A 22,183-nucleotide genomic window follows, 5' to 3' on the forward strand; every position below is an offset into this window, starting at 1 on the left:
TGCCCACTCACTCAACTTATCTATGTCCATTTGCAACCTTCTTATGCCCTCTTCACAACATACTTTCCTACCTAGCTTTGTGTCATCTGCAAATTTAGCTACCATGCCTTCACTCCCCTCATCTAAGTCCTTGATATAAATTGTAAAAGGTTGAGGCCCCAGCACAGACCCCTTCAGGACTCTACTAGTCACATCCAGCTAATCAGAAAAAGACCCATTTATGCATACTGTTTTCTGCCAGCCAGCCAATCTTCTAACCACACTAATATGTTACTCCCCACACTTCTTCTGCAATAACCTTTGATGTGGCACCTTATCAAATGCCTTCTGGAAATCCAAGTACAGTATGTCCACGGGCTGCCCTTTAGCCACAGCACATGTTACTCCTTCAGAGAACTCTGGTAAATTGGTTAAACGTGATTTCTCTTTCACGAAACCATGGTGACTCTTCCCGATTACCTTGTTTTTTTCTGCCAAGTTATAATCTTGATGATTGATTCTGATACATTCCCCACAACAGACAAGCTAACTGGCCTATAGTTTCCTGTTTTCTGCCTCCCTCCCTTCTTGAATAGAGGGGTTATATTTGCTATTTTCCAGCCTGATGGAATCTTTCCAGAATCTAGCACATTTTGGAAAATTAACACCAATGCATCTACTACCTCATTAGTCTTTTTTAAGACCCTAGGATGAAGTCCATCAGGACCCGGAGACTTGTCAGCCCGCAGCTCCATCAGTTTTCTCAGTATTGCTTTGCTAGTGATTGTAGTTTCACCAAGTTCCTCTCTCCCTTCCACCACCTGATTTACAACCATTACTGGAATTTTTTTGTATCCTCTATAGTGAAGAAAGAAGCAAAATATTTATTCATTTCATCTGCCATTTCCTGATGATCTACTATTAACTCCCCATTCTCGCTCTCTAGAGGACCAACACTCACTTTTCTTACTCCTTTTGAAATACCTGTAGAAACTCTTGCTATCCATTTTTACATTTCTAGCTAGCTTCCTCTCATACTCCTGATTATAGTCATTCTCTGCTGTTCTTTATATTCTGACCAATCATCTGACCTGCCACTCATCTTTGCACATTTACATGCTTTTTCCTTAAATTTGATACTTTCCTTAGCTCCTTTAGTTAACATTGATGGTGGGTCCTGCCCTTAGAATTTTTCTTTATGGTAAAAATATATTTACCCTGAGCCTTCTGGACTACCACCTTAAATGTCTGCCACTGCTTCTCTGTTGATCCATCCTCTGGCCTAGTATCCCAGTTCACTTCAGCTAGCTCAGTTTTCGTGCCCACAAAGTTGCCCTTATTTAAGTTTAAAATACTAGTATTAGACCCACTCTTCACCCTTTCAAACTGGATGTAAAATTTAATCTTGTGCTACCTAGGGGTGCCTTTACTCTGACATCATTAATTAATCTTATCACGATACACAGTACCAAGTCCAATGTAACCTGCATTTAATCTGCAAAACATTTTTTTCATGTCCAAGACACTCCCTTATCAAAGACTTGACATTCGTAATGGCTTTGTGAGATTTGGGGAAATATTATGCGTTTTTAGCTTACCGAGTGCTTTGGATGCCCTGGAAGCCATTCTAAATGCTTGTAGGAAATTATAAGTAATGAGAGTTAATCTGGAGAAGGAATTAACACAGGAATTCGTACTGGTTCTAAAGCAGGTTCTAAATAAAGTAGTAATGAATAATTAACTGTGGTCATTCACTTCTGCCAGATAAAACTAGACTTCTTCATGGTTTGTTGGAAGACATGTTTGATGGGTGAATGGATTCATGGCATAATTTCATGGAATCAAAAAAGCTGGAGCACAAATGCCAGCCTTTCAGCTCATTTAGCCCAGCGCTAGCTCTTCACCTGAATCTATGTACTCCTTCCACTTTCTTATATTGTTCCTTTTCAAATATTTATCCATTTCCTCCTCAACAATGCTTTAGCCTCTGCCTCAATAGCTGCTTGCGGTAAAGCATTCTATACTCTAGTAATACTCTGACTTGCTTTTTTTTCTTTTTAAATTCCTTGTGACTTCAACCCTCTTCCAAAAATGCAAGTCATAAATTTTCCCTATATAAAGTTGTTTCTGATTGGATATTTTTTCTCTCAGGTGGTATTTTGCTGTTATCTCTGTGTCCGGGGTGTTTGCTGTGACCTTCTCTGTGGTATTTGCTTATGTGGCTGATATAACCCAGGAACATGAAAGAAGTATGGCCTATGGACTGGTACGTGGAACCATGCTGTTTTATGCTTTTTCTCTTATGACTTTTTTCTCATGTTACATGGGGTCGCCACAGTCCTGGTTAATCACTCTTCTTGATATCCATTCATATCAATCATTGTTTTTGGATTTGGTGGATGGTTTTATAGGCGGGTGCCCTTCCTCCCCTAATTCTTCCCATTTACCTGGGCTGGGGAAGCAGCATCAATACACGCTGGCTTGCCTGCACAAGTCGCTGGGTTTTTCCATGACCAACAAGAAATGGAGTGAGACTCAAACTCCGAGCATTCTGGCTGAGTGGTGGGGGTGCCATGGCCTGAGCTGCAGACAAATCTCCTCCGTGCTGTTTTATACTGTTCCAAACTAATTTAATTCAGGACAATTTGACAGCTGGAAAAGTATTTTAAAAATACTAGTTGGTGGAAAAACTGAAAATTTTGTTCAGATTATCAATTAATGTGATCTACATGAAATCTCTGTGATGACTTTCATTGATGTGTCAAAGCACTTCCACTTGGGTAGTATTAGACAAGCTGTACCTGTGAAACTCTGTCTCTTCTACCATCAGTGATGTGATATTTTGCTTCAATAACTTAGTGACATTACTCCTAATTATCACTCTTTCTCCTTTTTCCAAAATCCTCAAAGAGTATTGTTCCCTTCCAAATGAATGCCCACCATTCCTACAAGTCATTGTTTGAATTTCTCCAATCATGTTTCTGCCCTGTGCCACAGAACCAAATGGCCTGAACACATGATATCCCCTGTGACCATCATGCATTATCCTCACCATTCCCCTCCAGCCATGATGTTCAACCTGTATGCAACCATCAATATAGTCTACCACAATATCCCTCTGCAACATCATCTCCATATCTCCATTGCCCAGCTCATTGGCAGTCTCCTGTTTGGTTCCATTGCTCCTTATCTGGTCATAGCCAGAGAACCTCCAACAACAGCTTCTTTTCCCTCTCCTACACTGTTGTCCATTGCTCCTTCCTTGGCCCCTTTCTTTTCCTCGTCTACATGCTGCTGCTTCTTGACATCATTCATAGACAAAGGGTCAGTTTCTACACGCATCTCGGTCACCTCTCTCAACATGTCTACTGCTTGTTTGACATCCAGTCTTGGATGAAAATTAATTTCCTGCAGCTAAACATTGAGAAGATTGAAATTGCCCTCTTCAGCCCCTGCCACAAACTTTATACTCTTGCTGCTGATTCCATCCCCCACTTGGGGTACCCACTCATTCTGAACTAGACTGTTCAGAAGCCTAGTACTCTATTTCTCCTGTGCTGAGCATCCTATCCTGTATTTTTTTCATCACAAAAGGAAGAGATGCTTTCAGATGTGACTTCTATTTTGGAACGTTGTCCTATCTTCCAAAAACCAGTACCTCTGTGTTTTAAGAACAGAAAATGTTGAAAATTCTCGGCAAGTTAGAACAGCATTTAAGCAAATACAAAGGCTAGGAAAGTGGAAGGAGAAGAACAAAAGGGAAGGTCTGGAATAGACTGCAGGGCAGGAGAGATTAAATAACAAAAGGGATGATGGTTTTGGAATATGTAAAGAAACAAAAGGTGAATCGTGAGGAGGTGTAAATGGGTTATGCAGAATTATCACAGCTCCATCCTACTCCCACTCTGACCTCTCTGCCCTTAGCCTGCTACACTATTCCAGTGAAGCCGAATGTACAAGGAATAGCATGTCATCTTTTGATTAGGCACTTTACATCCATTCAGACTTAATTTTTTGACAATTCCAGATCATAAAATTTCCCCTTTTTTTTCTGGACTGAGCTGTTTGGGACGATTCTGACTTGCTGAGTATTTCTAGTATTTACAGCTTTTATTTAACGTTTCCAGTATCCACGTTATTTTGCATTTGTTTCCCTGTATTTTATTTCCTCTGAAGAATTGATTTACAAGCTAAAGGAAGCAATCTTCCAGTTTACTTTTATGCTGACACTAAAATAGCTTTTAAATAATCCAAGGTTTGCAGTTCACTGCTGTTTCTTTCTCTTACAATATTTTAACCTTCTGACTACTGTAATTTTTTTTCTTCTTCACGATTACAAGGTTTCAGCCACATTTGCTGCAAGCTTGGTTACCAGCCCAGCCATTGGTGCGTATCTTGGTCGAATTTATGGGGACAGTCTTGTGGTTATTCTCGCTACGGCAATTGCTCTTCTGGATATCTGCTTTATATTGGTGGCTTTACCAGAATCTCTCCCTGAAAAAATGCGACCTGCCTCTTGGGGAGCACCCATCTCCTGGGAGCAAGCTGACCCATTTGCAGTAAGTGTGACATGGACTTTGCATTATAAGTTCAAGGTTTTTCGAATGAGTATCTATGAAAATTTCAAACATACCCTAATATTGAATAAAAACAAAAAAACTGCGGATGCTGGAAATCCAAAACAAAAACAAAAACAGAATTACCTGAAAAAACTCAGCAGGTCTGGCAGCATCAGCGGAGAAGAAAAGAGTTGACGTTTCGAGTCCTCATGACCTTTCGACAGAACTGTAGGGTCATGAGGACTCGAAACGTCAACTCTTCTTCTCCGCCGATGCTGCCAGACCCCCTAATATTGAATGCCTAACTTCTCTCAAATTAAATTTTTTTTTACTAGGTTTCTTGATTGTATTCGCTTACAACTTTAATACCACACCAAAACAGAAAATGCTGGAAAAACCCGGCAGGTCTGCTGAGTTTTTCCAGCATTTTCTGTTTTTGTTTCAGATTTCCAGCATCCGCAGTATTTTGCTTCTTGCTTTTATCTTTCAACTTTAATGCCACTTAATTTTCTATATGTGAAACCATTTGTTTATTCATTGCATTTTTTGATTTGTGTCAAATGCCTGCTGAAAATTAACTAATGTTAATTTGGTCATCTTCAGATCTGTCAATTGAGCTGTTGAGAAAGACAGTTCTGCTTAGTTAATAAAGTCTCTTTGGACTTTATTAATACCTCAAACTGTAAACCAAAAGCATAGAATAAAGTTGTGTTGCTGAAAAGGCCTTTTTCTGCAGTTTTGAAGTCATCTTTTTCTTTGCTTCATTTGGCATTATATTATACATTTTAAAAGATGATTTTGCTCTGCTCTAGCTACAAGTATTATCAAAACTAGTTAGTTTTCAAATTCAGGAGCAAAAGGAGTGTGGCTTCTTTGATCTCCGTGTACATCTCTGATGCTCACATATAAATATTTGTTTTTACCTGCAGTCCCTCAAGAAGGTTGGCCAAGATTCAACAGTTCTACTTATCTGCATTACAGTTTTCCTCTCCTACCTGCCAGAGGCAGGCCAGTATTCCAGCTTTTTTCTTTACCTCAGACAGGTATGAATAGCATTTGGGAAAACTCATTATTTTCTGAAATTTGTGAAAACTTTGGTAGATCACAGTCAAGCAAGTTTGGTAATAACTTCATTAAAGCTATTTTGTGCAACTTGCATTTAGAGCAGGTAACTACCAGTTTGAAGGTTACTTTGGTAAAAATAATAGATTTTATCCCAAGTTCCTGCTGGATTTTTTGAAATATGTACCTAGGGAATTAAGTACGTTGTGAGATATCCACATTGCATTATTCAAGCAATCATCAGTGTATTCTAAATACATTTAAACTTTGTACTAAAAACTTTGTGATTGCTTTCAAAATTGGGTACATGCTTTGGTGAGCTTCTGCTTAATGGGAGCTTTTGGGTACAGTAGGAAAAACCCAAGTTTACACACACAATAAATGTGATGTAATTTAATAACCTGCCTACTTTGCTGTAATTTTTAAAAGCAGGTTGATTCTTTGAAGGCCACTTACTGCATGTAGTATATTTGTATTTGAACAATTAACAAGAATGTAATATTCTTAAAATGGTATTGGTCTCAGTCGATTATGTTTGATTTATTACTGGGGTTTATTTTGCTAAATAATGTACAAAATTCTACAAATGAATAATTTTATTTAATTAAAAATATTAGCAACTATACCATTTTATAAATGTAACAAATTATAGTTAATATTAGCATTTAGATTTATTAGATTGAAAACAACAGCATATTTAATTTTTTTGCTGCCTTGATAGGTCATGAAATTTTCATCAGAAAGTGTAATGGCCTTTATAGCTGTCCTTGGAATCCTGTCCATTATTGCGCAAGTAAGTATTTAGTTACAGCCTGATATGATACTTAAAGAACTGCACCCCCCCCAACACACACACACACACACACACACACACACACACACACACACACACCGCCCCCCCCCCCCCCCCCACCAAATAAGCCAATTCTTTCTTGAATGCCTCAATTGAACCTGCCTCCACCACACTCTTGGGCAGCGTATTCCAAATCTTAACCACTTACTGCATTAAAATGTTTCTCCTCATGTCTCCATTGCTTCTTTTGCCAATTACCTTAAATCTGTGCCCTCTCTCTACCCTTCCACCAGTGGGAACAGTATTTTTCTCCTATCTACTCTGTCCAGACCCCTCATGATAAGAACATAAGAAATAGGAGCACATAAGTATATCCATGCATCCTATGATCCGAATTGTACACCTTCATACATGATACAAATGGGAGAAATGTGCCCTATAATTAATACCATTTCCCGAAATACTTTGTGTGGACATTGCCTTGTCCATTTTTCAGTTTGCTCTGGCTAAAATTAGTAATCAAATTTATTTACAAGAATTATAATTACAAAGGCGTGAAATAATATAGTGGGAGTCTAACAATGCAAATATTTAAAAAAAAACAAAGATTCAGTTGGAGCACAATGCTTCAAATATTCTTTGTCTGAGAGTATTTCTTACTATGTGAAATAATCTGCAAGGCTTCTAGAGAACACAGATTTGCTCTTCCAAACGTTGTGCTGATATGTAGACCTGTTCTGGGCACCTGGAATCCAGCTATCACTTTAGACACCAATGTAAATAGAACTGACAACATAGCAAACAAGTATCTCATACAATTTCTGTGTCCAGGGCACAATACAACACACAAGATTAAAGGAGTTCTCTCAATTTTTAGGGAAGTAATATTATTTATTAGTTTTACTATTTGGAGAGTGAACAACATACCCGTAACCAGTTGGCTTCATTTCTTTTTGATAATTATTTGGTTCTATGAATAACTCCAGAATGTTTGACCCGCATCTGCCAATTTTGCAAACGTTTGATCTTTCACAGGCTTGAGCTACTATCGCAAGCAAACTTGTTTTGATTAGACTCTGATCAGATAGTGCTACTATCGACCATCCTTGTAGCTAACAGCTATCTCCAGATTAATATTAGTGTAATGTCATTCCTTCTCAAACAGCCTAAAAAAAGTATTTTTAAGTATCCATCTAAAGGAAGTTTATTTTAAATTCACAATATGCTGGATTGTCTAAAACTTCATTAAAAAGCCATGAGAAGGACTGAACTTAGCTTTTGCTTCTGTCTTCTCACCATCACTGGATATTTTCCTCATTTTAACAATTGGTTGCAAATTCAGCAATTCCTCAGCAAGCAAGGAACCTAGTGCCTTCCTTCACTGCGCCTGGCAGTCCATGTTGTTAATGAGGTAGACCCTAGGAAATGAATGAGAGTGGAAGTTAAATTTTCCACAGATTCCCTTTCTTATCCCTTCTTGAAAGAACCTCTTTGGATACTTTGGAATTGGGAACCTTGGGTACTAGCTTGTATTTTCTCACTAGTGGCTTAATATATTTATGTAATTGAACCATCTTCCACATTTAATATTTCAAGTATCATCCTGAATACTCTTGCCCATAAATGTATGCGCATAGGTGCTTTCCAATCACTACTTTTTATAATATATTCATAGGATGTGGGCATTGCTGGCAAGGCTAGCATTTATTGCTAATCTCTCATTGCCCTTGGGAAGGTTGTGGTGAGCTATCTTCTTGAATACAACTAAGTGGCTTGCTAGGCCATTTCAGAGGGCAGTTAAACATTAAGCACATTACTGTGGGTCTGAAGTCACATGCAGGCCAGACTGGGTAAAGACAGCAGATGTCCTTCTCTTAAGGGCATAAGTAAATCAAATGGACTTTTACAACAATCCAATAGTTTCATGGTAACTATCACTGATACTAGCTATTTACTCCAGATTTATTTATTCAATTGAATTTAAATTCTTCAACTGCGAGGGTGGATTTGAACTCATGCCTCTGGAACTTTAATCAAGGCCTCTAGTAACCCTGGGTTACTAGTCCAGTAACATAACCACTATGTTACTGTACCCTCGAATACTGGTTCCCAGGCCATGGCAAATTGACCTCGATTCCTTCCATTATGCCTCACCTAACCTCCTCCCATTCCAAAATTGCGTCTGCTGCAGCCATATGTTCTTGTCTGTATGTCCTGTCATTCTGACATTACAATTCTCCTTGTTTCCTTGTCCTTTTGCAATGCTAGCGATGGCCACTTCTTCAGTTACTGCATCCTTTCCCTCTGGAACTCTGGCTTTGATGTTTTTTGTCTCCTCCCTACTTTCAGAATTTCTAAAAAACACTTCTCTCTTCAACAATGTATTTGCTTCCTCACCAACCTTATCCATTTGCTCATTTCCGCTCCTGATTAGTATTCTCCAATGTTTTCCTGTGCATGAGGAGCATTGAAGAAATGCAATATGTTGAAACTGTTGACCCCAAAAACATGCTTAAAAGTTAACTGCATTTCTTTTTCAGACAGCAGTCCTGAGTTTGCTGATGAGATCCATTGGGAACAAAAACACTATTCTGCTTGGTTTGGGATTCCAGATGTTACAGTTGGCTTGGTATGGCTTTGGCTCTGAGCCTTGGTATGTACTTTGAATCTTTCAGGAGATTTAATAACCCTTATATATGCTTTAAATGGACTTGCATCTGTGTTGAGAATAATCCTTTATTTATTGCTGAATAAAGAGACTTTTTTGTCGAAGCTTTTCGTCTTGCACTCATCAGTACAATTCACAAGAATACCAAATGTAAAGGGAGCAACAGTTTATACTGTATGAGAAGAGAGTATTGATTGATTGGCAAGTGGACTCTGATTGGTAGAGGCATTGCCATGGAGAATGCAACAGTTGATGGTGACTGACAATTAACTGCCAAGCATTGTTCGAAATTTAAACCAGGCAGCTTGACCATGATTGGTCAAGGCATTGCCCTGAGGAATGAACCAATTTGAACAATAGGTGAAGCCAGCTGCTTCACGCTGCTACTATGCAGCAGCAACATGAATGGTATTCACCACTAACAGAATACTGCCATCAAGCCAAAAAGATGTTCTGCCTATCACACAAATGAATAATGTGGTATATGAATTTCAGTGTCAGTGTGATGCTAGGTGTGTGGGCCATACGTCTCAGAGACTGGCGGATCATATCAAACAGCATGTCCCTTCCACTGTTTGCAACAGGCGAGGTACAGACCATACCCAACCAACCCGTGCTTGCATAACTCAAAACACAGTATCCAATATTAGATGTGATTTTGCAATTGGACAACATTTGCTAAAAAATCTTCAGTGTGCTAAGAATTACACTGACAGCCAATTCAAGATCGTCAGTCACAGTGTGGCATGTTTGCATGTACTGGAAGCTACATTTATTAATACACAGGGCCCTGTTCTATGCAGACAAAGAAATGTACATGCATTGCATCTGTTTCAGTTAAACAAAATAAGTGACAGGATTCGCTGGTTCATTCCTCAGGGCAACGCTTTGACCAATCAGTGTCAAGCTGGCTGGTTTAAATTTCCAACAATACTTATAAGTTAACTGTCAATCACCATCAACCTGTGCATCCTCCATGGTAGCACCTCTACCAATCAGAGTCCACTTCCCAACAAATCAGCACGCTCTTCTCATACAGTATAAATGGTAAAAACTTTGCATTTGGTATTCTTGCAAATTATCCTAATGAGTGCAAGATGAAAAGCTTCAACAAAAAAATCTTTTTCTCAGCGATACTCAAGTTCTGTACTACCAAACAACTATAATCCTTTATTTATATTTTTCTTGCCATAGAATGTTAAAATGGAAATTCATTTCAACTGAAGAAATGTAACATCTTTCATCTAAATCCTTTCTTAAAGTTATTATTCTATCTCAGGCAGTGTTAAAAATTTAAGGGACACTTGGCATGGGCCATGCTGCCAGAGCTTTAAATGTAGGGACAGGTCCTGTACCAGCCCCTCTCTGGGAACGGGACAGCGAACTGCGGTCGAAAGATCACTGTTCACAAAATTAACTGATGCAGAATATGAGATAAAACAGCGTCCGAGGGAGGTGACCGGACCTAATATTTTATAGGACACTTGGTCACCCTGTGGGAAATAGCCCTAATCCCATATCATAGCCCTTATCTTTTCCCATATCATTTTATCCTTTTTACTTCATTATTATGGAGCTTAGTGATGTAACATTTATGTGCATTGACTGTAGGATGATGTGGGCAGCAGGAGCAGTGGCAGCCATGTCCAGCATTACTTTTCCAGCTGTGAGTGCATTGGTGTCGAGGAATGCTGATCCAGATCAACAAGGTAAAGCTTTACCTTTCATAGGAATTGGTGCTGCCGAATTAGAGTAGAAAAATTATCATCAATAGCTCCAATGTGGGCTTTTTTCCTATTTTTAGAAAATGGGAAGTAACCTTTGTAGTTCTTTTCATTCATCAGACAATTTGTAATGTGTTTTAAATTTCACCTTCTAAAGTATGTACAGAATTTAAACTTGACTTTGCTGAGATTATTTACCTTTTTAATTAGAACATGTGCTCAATCTTTCTGCTGCCCCCCCAGTGTTTGTAGGTATTACTATGACATAATTGTGGATTTCTGTTACCAATGAATGGTGTAGGGTTCTTCGCAAAAGGTACATCTAAATACTAAGTTTTTAACTGCAGTGTGGTCTATAATAGATTTTTACTTCCATGTATTTCTAGATATATCAATAATGTGCCATTGACAACAGGTGCCTGATATGCCCGCGTTATCAGCTTTAAAGGAAGTGATTTCTGTGCCTTTGACCTTACATGGGCTCTGAAAGCTGCAGTCAGAGGCAGCACAGTCCAGTGGCAAACTGGTTTTGAAAGCCTTGTTTAAAAAATGTGAAGTGAGGATTATTTTCTTACCAGTAAAAAAACTTGGTTTATGTTCCATTAATATGGGATGCACCCTGTAATGCATCATATCCCTCACCTTTTTGCATCATGCAGCAAAATTTCACATTTAGTTACAAACGCAAAACATTTTTTTTCTTAAAAATGAAAAAGGAACCTACATTTTGACTTCCAATTGATCTTGACTCAGATACATTTATCTGGACTTCCACAGGGAATTGTTCAGCAATGGCACTAAAACGTGGTTTGAGTTAACTTGTAATATAATAGCCATTGCGTGAAAGTGACTTTTTGTTTATAATCAAGTTCCTTTTGAACATGAACTAAAATTTACATTGTTTATAGGTGTTGTTCAAGGAATGGTCACAGGAATTCGAGGACTGTGTAATGGCCTAGGGCCAGCTCTCTATGGATTTATATTCTATATTTTTCACGTGGAACTAAATGAAGTACCAGAGAATGAAGCTGGGTCACCTGACAGTAGGAAGGCAGATAGTCATTCTCAGCAGGTAAGGTTGAGTGGTAATACTAGGTATTTGCTTGGCACCTTACTTTACAGTGCTAATTCTGCAATGCTAAAACTGTGATCATCTGTAGTTTCTTACATTCAGACCCAGTGAGCAATGTGGAATTGGGTGAAAGAGCACAGATTCCTGCCTCTTCCTTAATTGCACTGCAGAGTGTCCCATAGATATATTTTATTTTCCTTTACATACACGCACAGCATGTGGATGAACACTTCAAATACCTATACACTAAGTAAAAGTGAGAGCATAAACTTACACGTGGCACTACACGTGTCTCTAAATGTGCTGACCTGTAGTGAACTTATTTGAAAGATCTGTCAGTTGGCAGTGGCAATTGGAGATTGTATTTCCTTATATTGGGTCTTCTCTGAACTCTACTAGGTTTGCAGTTGGAGTTTTTGAATGGCCATTTTAAGAATTAGTTAAACTTGTTATCTGAACGCAAAACAAAATTCTTATGTTTTTAACCTTTACCTCACCAGAGACAAGTGTACTTGTCCGGAATAGGGAGTTTCTGCAATATTTACTCAACAAGCCACAACCCTTTCAACCAGCCTCGTGTCAAAAATTGACTAAACTTTGGGGATGATGCTGGCTTGCAGCACACTAGTGTTTTACCAATTGCTTCCACTTCCAAAGTGGGAATCCTAAGGCTGAAAATATGTTCAAAGTTTCTTTAGAAAAGAGATAGGAGAATATCAGTGAGGGCAGGTTCCAGGTGGTCCCAGAGGTCATCCTGTTTCTCTGATTTGTGTGGTACTTCTGTTGCTGTGTACTTGAAATTTCTTTTGACTAGCTGATGCTGTCAGAAGATCCCCAGGAATGTGTCAGTATTTGCAGCAGGTACTTCAGAGATTTTCAAAATCATTGGATTAAATAGAAGAAAAAGTAAAATGGGCAAATAAGAATGGAGAAACGGAAGTGAAGATTAGGAAAGTGATGTATTTCATATGTTTTCTTGTGTTTGTATTGTGCTGTTAAATATTTTTCCATTTTTTAATTTTTATCAGGGTTCGATAATTCCTGGACCACCATTCTTATTTGGAGCATGCTCGGTATTGCTGGCTTTGCTTGTTGCCTTGTTCATCCCGGAATATAGAAACATGTCTCTAAGATCTAGCAACTGGAAGAAACACACTAGTAGCCATGGCCATCCACACAGTCCACAGGTCCCTGCTGACGCCAAAGAACCTCTACTTCAGGACACAAGTGTATGACAACAGGATGTAGTTTGTTCCAGTACCCACAGTGACTTCTGATGAACACTGAAAACAAACTGTACAGGGTACAGTCTTTAAAAAAAACCTCAGATTGTGGTGTTGACCTATCAAACAATCCAGGAATCTGGGCATTGCCACTCAGGATTGTGTTGATCCCTTCAAGATGACAAACTTGTTGCAGAAATGCAAATATATCAGGAGGTCTACATAATAGAATTGAACAAACTTTCAAGAAACAGATTGTACAAGTATTTACTAAAAAGCTTCCCAGGGATTGTTTTATTGAGGATTTCTGACGTGATGCTACTCCAAGACCCTGTGACATGGCTGAAAGTTCATTTTTGCCACATAAAGAAAATCATCATTAAACACTTAGTGTAGTTCTGCTTTATTTAAAGATGTAATGAATATTAGCAATTGATATAGATCTAAAACTGTGGTCAGTCCATACCTCTATGTTGGAGGTGTTTTGCTCTATATGGGTCTGGAATTACCCTATGTCCCAGTGGGACAGATGAGGAGAATTTGTGCAGCATCCATTTTGAGCATTTTTGTGGAAGCCAGGGTGGTTAGATATTCATGCCTTAAATGTTGTAGAAGCACTTGAAAAATTGAAAGCTGGTTGCCAGTTTATCTGCAAGAAAAAGTATTCAAGGCAGCATGATAATTAAGATATAAATTCAAAACATTGCATGTGGTATTTTCTTTCTAGTATTTACACAAGATGTCACATCAAATGAATTTTTAAGCTAGCTTTGAGAGTTCATCTATTTCATTCAGACCCTTCATTTCAAGTATCATGTTAATGAGAATATTTCAGTCTGGGATTGGTGCTGGAATGCCTTGCTGACATAGACAGTGAAATGTGTTCTCCATTTCAATTTTCTCAGCCAGCTAGCCTAAAAGGCAGTTTGTCTTAAAAATGCTAGTAGTTTTGAATGTTTACCAGCAGCACTATTACTGATGGGTTTTGCCATTTAAATACAAACATTTTTAATGCCACCCTTTTTATGCCTTTTGAACTTTTGTTTTCTATACTTTTTTATAGCTGTTGTAATGAGTGATATTTATTTAACTTCAGACCAAGTTGTATTGATCAAAACATGTAATTTTAAACATACAGCCTTGAAAATGACATTGTTTTGTATGTCAAAATGTCCTCTTAATTTAGTGGCCTTTAGCAATATGATCCATTTTGTGGTAAATAAAGTTAATCACAGTACCAAATTTGCAACAGTGGCAGACATCAACTTTCTTAAATTGTCTGTGTGGTTATTTGAAATGTAACAAAAACATTGTATTGCTTTGTATGAAATAATGTCAATACCTTTATAAAGTAGCTCCTGAAAAATTAATTATTCCATTGTGGTGTTATTTTGCTTAATGCCTTGTTTTATTTGGATCTGGTGACCATAAGATAAATAAGCTCAACAAAATATGTCATTGTTATTTAGTTTAATAAAGCTAAATATTTTAAGTTAAGCATTTGTCATTGTTTCTAACTTTACCTTGGACAGTGCATCAATTTATTTTAAAATATCAATATGTCCCTCACCAAGCTATTTCAAAACTTGTCAATCTTGTCTACATTTTGATATTTCTCTTTATATCTCCCAAATGAAAGCTAATCACCAGCTCACCGCTCTGTCGTGCTCTACCATTAATTGTTTGATCATTGTTTACATTTCAGGCTGTTTTCAGTGAAACTTTCATTAAAACTCTCCATCTTTTCAGTCATTCTGTCTAAACTTTCAGAAAGTCATGGAAATTGCTGTTTATTGAAGCTATCCATCATGGTAATCATATCCATGTTGTACACCTGAATCTCTGCCCTCGGATACTTTGGACATCTCAAGTTTTATTTTCCTTGCACCCTGCTCCAATTCTTAAAATGGTTTTTGGTCTTTTGAAACTCAGGCAACAACAACCACCTCTTATTATACTCCATTCCCACAATTTTGAATGCCTGGGCATAATAACTAGGCTGTTAGCTAACAGCAATGAAAATTGACCTATCACCATTTATGCAGAATATGAAAACCCAAACTCAGACATACACTGAATGTAACACTTCAGTGGCTATATAAAGTACACTTGGATGCACCTATTCACTGGAAAATAGTTCAGGAGCTCCAGCTTATCTCAGCTTTCAATGCCCCTCATGGTAATTTTTAAGCCAGAAGGTTATGCGTTCAACTGCCATTCTACCACATGAGCACATGATCCAGGCTGACACCAGTTCTATAGAAGTGCTGTATTTCAGAGGATGTTAGATCTCATCATCTTAAATGGATTTAAAAGACCCATGGCACTTTTCAAAAAGCACAGGAGTTCTGGCTAATATTTATCCCTAAACAGTAACTGGTTATTTTGGGACTTTGCTGCAGGCCACTTGCTGCTGTTCATCAATATTTCAAAAGTAACTGATGTTCTCAGAACATCCCAAAGTCCTTTATAATCATCAAAGATACAATACGTAAATTCATGTTTTCTTCACAGAACTTCTAAGGAGCGCTCTGCAACTGCAGGTAACTTTCATTCTCAATAGGGTGTCATCTTCCATGTCGGACATGGTTAACCCAACCATGCAACAAACCTAACCTGCCAATACTAAAATGTATGGACTTAACCAAACATCAGTCAATGTAACCTAAATTATGTAAAGCTAAATGTTCCATTGCCCAAAGTACAAATTTTCATAAGTATAGTTAATAAAAGTAAAAAGAACCAAGAGTCGATACAAATATAAAAATATTTATTTAACTCTTCTTGGGCATTAATGGACACAATGAATTCAATGCCAATTTGTAAGAAATAAAATATCTTTACTTAAAATATTTACATTCCTTATACATTTTTATAGTGACAAGCATTTTTGTTTCATAACAGTAATGTCATACATGTCAAACTGATTACTAGCTGTGCAAACTTTACACCAAATTTGAAAACTACAAATGACAGATAGGTAAAGCTATGTTATCAGAATGAAATCAAACATTACATTTTTGAATGAACTTTTGACCAAATTATGTTATTTCTCCTTGCTTTGTTGAACTGTGTAGTTTACAATCAAGGTCAGATAAATGAGAAAGTTAATTTTCATTCAAAATCTATTCCCCAATTTTAAGAACATAAGAACTAGGAGCAGGAGTAGGCAATTCAGCCCCTCGAGCCTGCCCCGCCATTCATTACGATCATGGCTGATCTCATTTCGGCCTCAACTCCAATTTCCCACCCCCTCCCCATAACCTATCAACCCGTTACTAATTAAAAGTCTGTCTAAATCCTCAAATTTATCCAGTGTCCCGGCATCCACTGCACTCTGAGGTAGTGAATTCCACAGATTCAAGACCCTCCCGATTTCTGATTTAAATCTACCACCACTTAGTCTAAAATTATGGCCTCTCGTTTTAGAATGCCCCACAAGGGGAAACCATCCGCTTCACGTCTACTTTGTCTATCCCCTTTAGCATCTTATATACCTCAATTAGATCTCCTCTCATCCTTCTAAACTCTAGTGAGTATAGGCCTAAACTGCTCAATCTCTCCTCATAAGACAAGCCCCGCAACTCTGGAATTATTCTAGTGAACCTCCTCTGAACCGTCTCCAGTGCAATGACATCCTTCCTCAAGAAAGGGGACCAAAACTGTGCACAGTACTCCAGGTGCGGTCTCATCAATGCCTTGTATAGTTGCAAGAATACTTCCCTATTTTTATACTCCATTCCTTTAGCAATAAATGCCAAAATTCCATTTACCTTCCTTATTACCTGCTGTACCTGCATGCTAGCTTTCAGCGATTCATGCATGAGGACACCCAGATCCCTCTGCACTGAAGCATTCTGAAGTTTCTCTCCATTTAAATAATAAGTTGCCTTTTTATTCTACCGACCAAAATGGATAACCTCACACTTATCCACGTTAAACTCCATCTGCCAACTTTTGGCCCATTCATCTAACCTGTCCATATCCATTTGTAAATTTCTTATTTCTTCATTGCAACTTACTTTCCCACCTATTTTGGTGTCATCTGCAAATTTAGCTGTAGTACCTTCTATCCCTGAATCCAAGTCATTAATATAGATTGTAATTAAGTTTTTCATGTGCAGTTAAGGCCATCTCATCTCTCGGTCCACCCCTTTCCACCACTATCAAAAAATACATTTTGGAATCTGAACACTGACCCCAACTGATGGGGGTTGGGGTTGGGGTGGGGGAATATTCCAAGGACAATTGAGAAGCTCACCACCATCCAGGAAAAGCAGCTGCTTAATTGGGACCTTACCCACTACCTTAAACGTTCTCTCCTTTCACCACTGACACACAATGGTAGCAGTGTGTACCATATACAAGATGCACTGTAGAGGTGAGAGAAGGAAAGAAAGCCAACATCATTATTATACTTTGACTTTCTCATAGACATAGAGAAAAGACATTACCAGACACTTGCCCATCTACCATCTTCAACATTCACTCTATCACCAATGCATCATGGCAGCAGTGTGTACCATCTACAGGATACATGGCAGCAACTCACCAAGGCTCCTTCAACAGCACCTTCCAAACATGCAACTTCTGCCACCTGGAAGGACATGAGCAGCAGATGCATGGGAACACCACCACCTGCAAGTTCCCCTCCAAGTCACACATCATTCTGACTTGGAACTATATCGCTATTCCTTCACTGCAGCAGTTCAAGGAGGCAGCTCACCACCACCTTCTCAAGGGCAATAAATGCTGGTCTAGCCAACGATGCCCACATCCCACAAATGAATAAAAAAATGTGAGATAAAGACCGATAAAAACAAGTGCTAGTAAGCACTTGTGGAATCTTGTTCAATGGTACTAATAGCACTGAATTCCCACCATCAACATCCAGGTGGGTACTATTGACCAGAAACTTAACTGGACCAGCCATATATATACTGTGGCTACAAGAGCAGGTCAGAGGCAAGTAACTCACCTCCTGATTCCCCAAAGTCTGTCCACCATCCATAAGGCAAAAGTCAGGAATGTGATGGAGCCACACTCATCCAGGCAAGTGTAAAATATTCCAAGAACACTTGAGAAGCTCGACACTATTCAGGAAATGGAGCTGCTTAATCGGGACCTCACCCAACACCTTAAACATTTACTCCCACCACTTGCACAGTGGCAGCAGTGTGTACCATACAGAGATGCACTGCAGCAACACGCCAAGTCTCCTTCAACAGCACTTTTCAAATCCATGACCTATAACACCCACAAATACAAGGGACAGCAGTCACACGGAAACACCACCATCACCTATGGGTTCTCCTCCAAGCCACACACCATCCCAACTTGGAAATATATTGCCGTTCCTTCACTGTCGCTGGATCAAAATTTTGGAATTTCCTTCCTAACGGCACTGTGGGTTCCCCTGCACCAGATGGACTGCAGCAGTTCAAGGCGGCAGCTCACAACCACCTTCCCAAGGGCAATTAGAGATAAGTAAGAAATGCTGGCCTGGCCTGTAACAACTGCATCCCATGAACAATTTTTTTTAAAAAGCCTTGTGCCCCCAGGTCCCTCTATACCTACACAATCATTAGTACTGTGCCTTTGAGTCTATACTACCTCTCCCTACCTCTTCTAACAAAATGCACCACCTCATTTCCCTGTATTAAATTCCATTTGTCGCTTGCCTTCCCATCCTGCCAGCCTAGGTCCTGTTGCAATCGATTGGTATTGTCTTCACTGTTTACTACATCTCCAAGTTTGGTATCATCGACAAATTTTGAAACTTTATGCCGCATTTCAAGAGGCAATAATAAATATACACATATAAAAAAACCTTTCCTTATCATGAGCCAATGGTAATTTATTCCTTATGGGTTTCTCCATAATTGCCAAGCACATTCTTTTCAAATTGCATGTGCGATTTATAGCTTACAGCAAAAGCTTCAACTATAGCTTCAATCGTTAGCTTTGAAGAAATTGATCACTGCAATTCTAATCAGTCCAAATGTTAGACTGTCTAAATTTTGTCTCAGTACTTTTTAGGACCGGTGAGCCCACTGTCAAAAGTTACTTCAGGATCAGGATGGTTCTGATTCTTGTCCACAGAAGTAGGCAGAAGCTGGAGGGAGTAGTCCAGATTTTGTAGTTTGTGCTCCTATTGTAGATGGGAATGATTTCTGGTGTTCTAACAAAATAAAAATACACTTGAAAACTGAACTAAGAACATTTAATATTATCTGTAAATACTTTTATATAGAATGCCTTTCACTATGTTAATAAAAACACATCCATAGATCCAAAATAATTTTGATATTGTGAATATGTGCTGTGATTACTTTCTATCAAATGTTTAAATTTTCCCCCATTTATAATGCAAGTAATGCTTTTTCTACTCAACCTTAAAAGCTTCAAAGTGCAAAATAACACTGGCCTCCCAAATTACACATAAGTAACATCAATAAAACATAGAACGAAAGTCAAACCATTATTGATGGCTGTATCCATTTAACTAAGAAGACATACTTTAACAAGGCCCAGAAACATTAGGATTTACATTCAAATATTTAAGCAAGGATGCTGAGCATGCCACATTAAATATGTCAAGAAATACCATTCCTACCTGAACAGGTATTGTGATGAGCAGAGAGTCCTCGCAGAGGGATGCTGTCTTGTCGCTGCTTAAAATACTTTGATTCTAAAGCACCAACTTTGCTACAAAGAGGAAGGTAAAAAGAAATGTCAACCTGAAGGCTGGCCATTATTAACAAATAACAGGGTAAGGATTGACAAAAATGTAAAAATGGCTATTTTACTAATAAGGTGCAGTCATAATTGCAAATAAAAGATATTTCACACCAACATACTTTTCTTTGCCTGATGAAGGAGCTGTGCATAATCCCACTGGAAGTTTTGGTTTTGATATCATTGATGGTGTACTTGATTTTAAATATTGAGAGTTAATCTGAACCTGTTAAAAATGAAAAATATGCAATTGTTACAAATGAAAAATAAAGCAGTTAAGACTAGTTTAATGCAACATTTTACACTAAAATAAAGTTAGTTATTTGGAAGTTAGGAATAATTTGATGGTACAGAATGGATTTATATTTCCACAGGAGTGGTCCCACTCATTCACTGAAAGAGCCATGGAAACTGAAGAGAAATGGTGTAAATTGCTATTTATATTGTTTTTCTGGGATTCTGTGGTTGATCTGCTGAAGTTATGTAGGATGAGTGGGAGACAGCGCACAAAAATTTACCATTGCACAACTAGAGAAAACAAAATTCAAACGTGCCATATATTTGATTTCTTTATTCTTAACAGAACACCTTAATACAGCAAGGTTTTGATGTATTTAAGATCCATTTCATCCACTACATATAATTTTCTACTCACTGAATCTAATACCAACAAGAGTTTCCTTCTAAACTAAGATGAAAATGGTTCTGTGAACTGTTTACATTTCCTAGATTCTGCCACAAAATGTAAGTGATGCATCAACCAAGACAAAAAGTGCGCTAAGTCTTCATCAGAGAGTTGCTCTATGCTGACGTTGTCACACTAACATTCCATACTGAAGAACGGACAACTGCAGTAGCAAATGGACCGACTCTCTCATGCCTGTGAAGTATTTGGTTTGACCATCAGCATCAGGAAGACAAATTTCATGGTCCAGGATGTTGTCATGCTCCCATCCATTAGCACTGACCATGTGACATTGGAGGTTGTTGATAGCTTCACATATCTAGGCTCCACAATCACCAGCAATCTGTTACTTGATGCTGATATCAATACAAATATTTCAAAAGCTACAGCTGTTATGCCCTAGCTGAGTAAAAGTGTGTGGAACAATAACCTGACTAAGAGCACCTAACGGCGAGTCTACCAAGCCTGCGTGCTCAGCGCACACATCTACAGTGGTGAGATCTGGACAACATAAAGTTAGACAGGAGAAAAGGCTGAACAATTTCCACCTTCATTGGTTCAGACATATTTTCAGTATCTCTTGGCAGGACAAGGTCATCAACGCAGAAGTCCTGGAGAGTGCTAATTTCATCAGCAAATATTCATTGCTAAGCCAATGATGTCTGCGCTGGTTCAGTCACATTCATCGGATGGACGACGGCCATACACCCAAAGATCTTTTATACGGTGATTTGGCCACTGGGTCACAACATTTTGGGGGTCCCACCTCTGCTACAAGGAAACCTTCAAGCAGGTTATGAAGATAGCGGACACTGACAAGTGGGAGGCAGTCGCTAATGCCCATGACCTCTGGAAGTGCATTGGAAAAGGCAAGCAGAAACGAAAAGCTCAGCTGACCAAGAAGAGGGTCCAGAGAAAACAGAGGCCTGCGAATTGTGCACCTTCTCAGTCTACTGTCTTCTTCTGCAGCAAATGCGGCAGAGACTGCCAAGTCAGAGTGGGACACCTGAGCCACACCAGCTTAACACAGAGTTGACCGCCAAGGCGCAAACCACTGTCTTACAAGATGGAAGGTCACTATCACCAATTAAAAACTTAAAAGAGAAAGCGCAGATGCTTACCTTTGGTCCCAAGCTGTGCTCACGTGACATAGCATGGTGTGACTTCACACCATTGACTGAAAACTGGTGTGCAAAAGATGATGTCACAGAGGTAACTGGATAGTTGGCTCCAGAAGCAATTAAAAAAGGATTTTTCTCCGACTGCAATAAATGAAGGAACAAAAGTCACATTAACTATTTCAAACATCCCTGACAAACTTACAAATGTTCAAAACATGCTGAATTATGTAATCTTGAACATGAAATACAGTACATATTAAAGTGTAGCAGGTTCAAAGCCAATTGTATAACCACAAAACCTGATTTTCTATCTTAAGCGCTATAACATTGGAGTTTTACTTAGAAATAAAAAAGCTAGGTGCTTCAAAAGAAAACTGAAATTATAAGAGTTCCTGAATTAGCTTTCTTTTTGGTAAAAGACAAAGCTGTCTTACCAAAACAAAGTATAGTTCTTTTTGAATTGAAGTTTTTTTAATTTTTAAAGAATAGCAATCTTTATTATTTCTCCAAAACATAATTGCTGAAGGCAGCATTTAAAATTCATATTGACCACAGCCTA

At 38.5% G+C, this 22,183-nt stretch overlaps 2 protein-coding genes across 2 annotated transcripts in view; one reads left to right on the forward strand and one right to left on the reverse strand.

Annotated features, from left to right (window-relative positions):
• mfsd14a1 (major facilitator superfamily domain containing 14A 1) overlaps positions 1–14,577 on the forward strand; it is a 29,368-nt gene extending 14,791 nt beyond the window's left edge. Inside the window, exons 5-12 of the mRNA XM_041208417.1 lie at positions 2,131–2,245; positions 4,320–4,538; positions 5,468–5,581; positions 6,322–6,393; positions 8,934–9,046; positions 10,673–10,770; positions 11,694–11,857; positions 12,886–14,577. Coding sequence (XP_041064351.1) covers positions 2,131–2,245; positions 4,320–4,538; positions 5,468–5,581; positions 6,322–6,393; positions 8,934–9,046; positions 10,673–10,770; positions 11,694–11,857; positions 12,886–13,092 — 1,102 coding nt within the window. The 3' untranslated portion in view covers positions 13,093–14,577. The remainder of the gene's footprint in view (positions 1–2,130; positions 2,246–4,319; positions 4,539–5,467; positions 5,582–6,321; positions 6,394–8,933; positions 9,047–10,672; positions 10,771–11,693; positions 11,858–12,885) is intronic.
• Positions 14,578–18,507: 3,930 nt separating this feature from the next.
• sass6 (SAS-6 centriolar assembly protein) overlaps positions 18,508–22,183 on the reverse strand; it is a 68,813-nt gene continuing 65,137 nt past the window's right edge. Inside the window, exons 14-17 of the mRNA XM_041208501.1 lie at positions 21,625–21,765; positions 19,941–20,044; positions 19,697–19,788; positions 18,508–19,261 (exon numbers count right to left, since the gene is read on the reverse strand). Coding sequence (XP_041064435.1) covers positions 19,155–19,261; positions 19,697–19,788; positions 19,941–20,044; positions 21,625–21,765 — 444 coding nt within the window. The 3' untranslated portion in view covers positions 18,508–19,154. The remainder of the gene's footprint in view (positions 19,262–19,696; positions 19,789–19,940; positions 20,045–21,624; positions 21,766–22,183) is intronic.

This window comes from Carcharodon carcharias, chromosome 16, assembly GCF_017639515.1.
Source record: "Carcharodon carcharias isolate sCarCar2 chromosome 16, sCarCar2.pri, whole genome shotgun sequence".
Taxonomy (NCBI): domain Eukaryota; kingdom Metazoa; phylum Chordata; class Chondrichthyes; order Lamniformes; family Lamnidae; genus Carcharodon; species Carcharodon carcharias.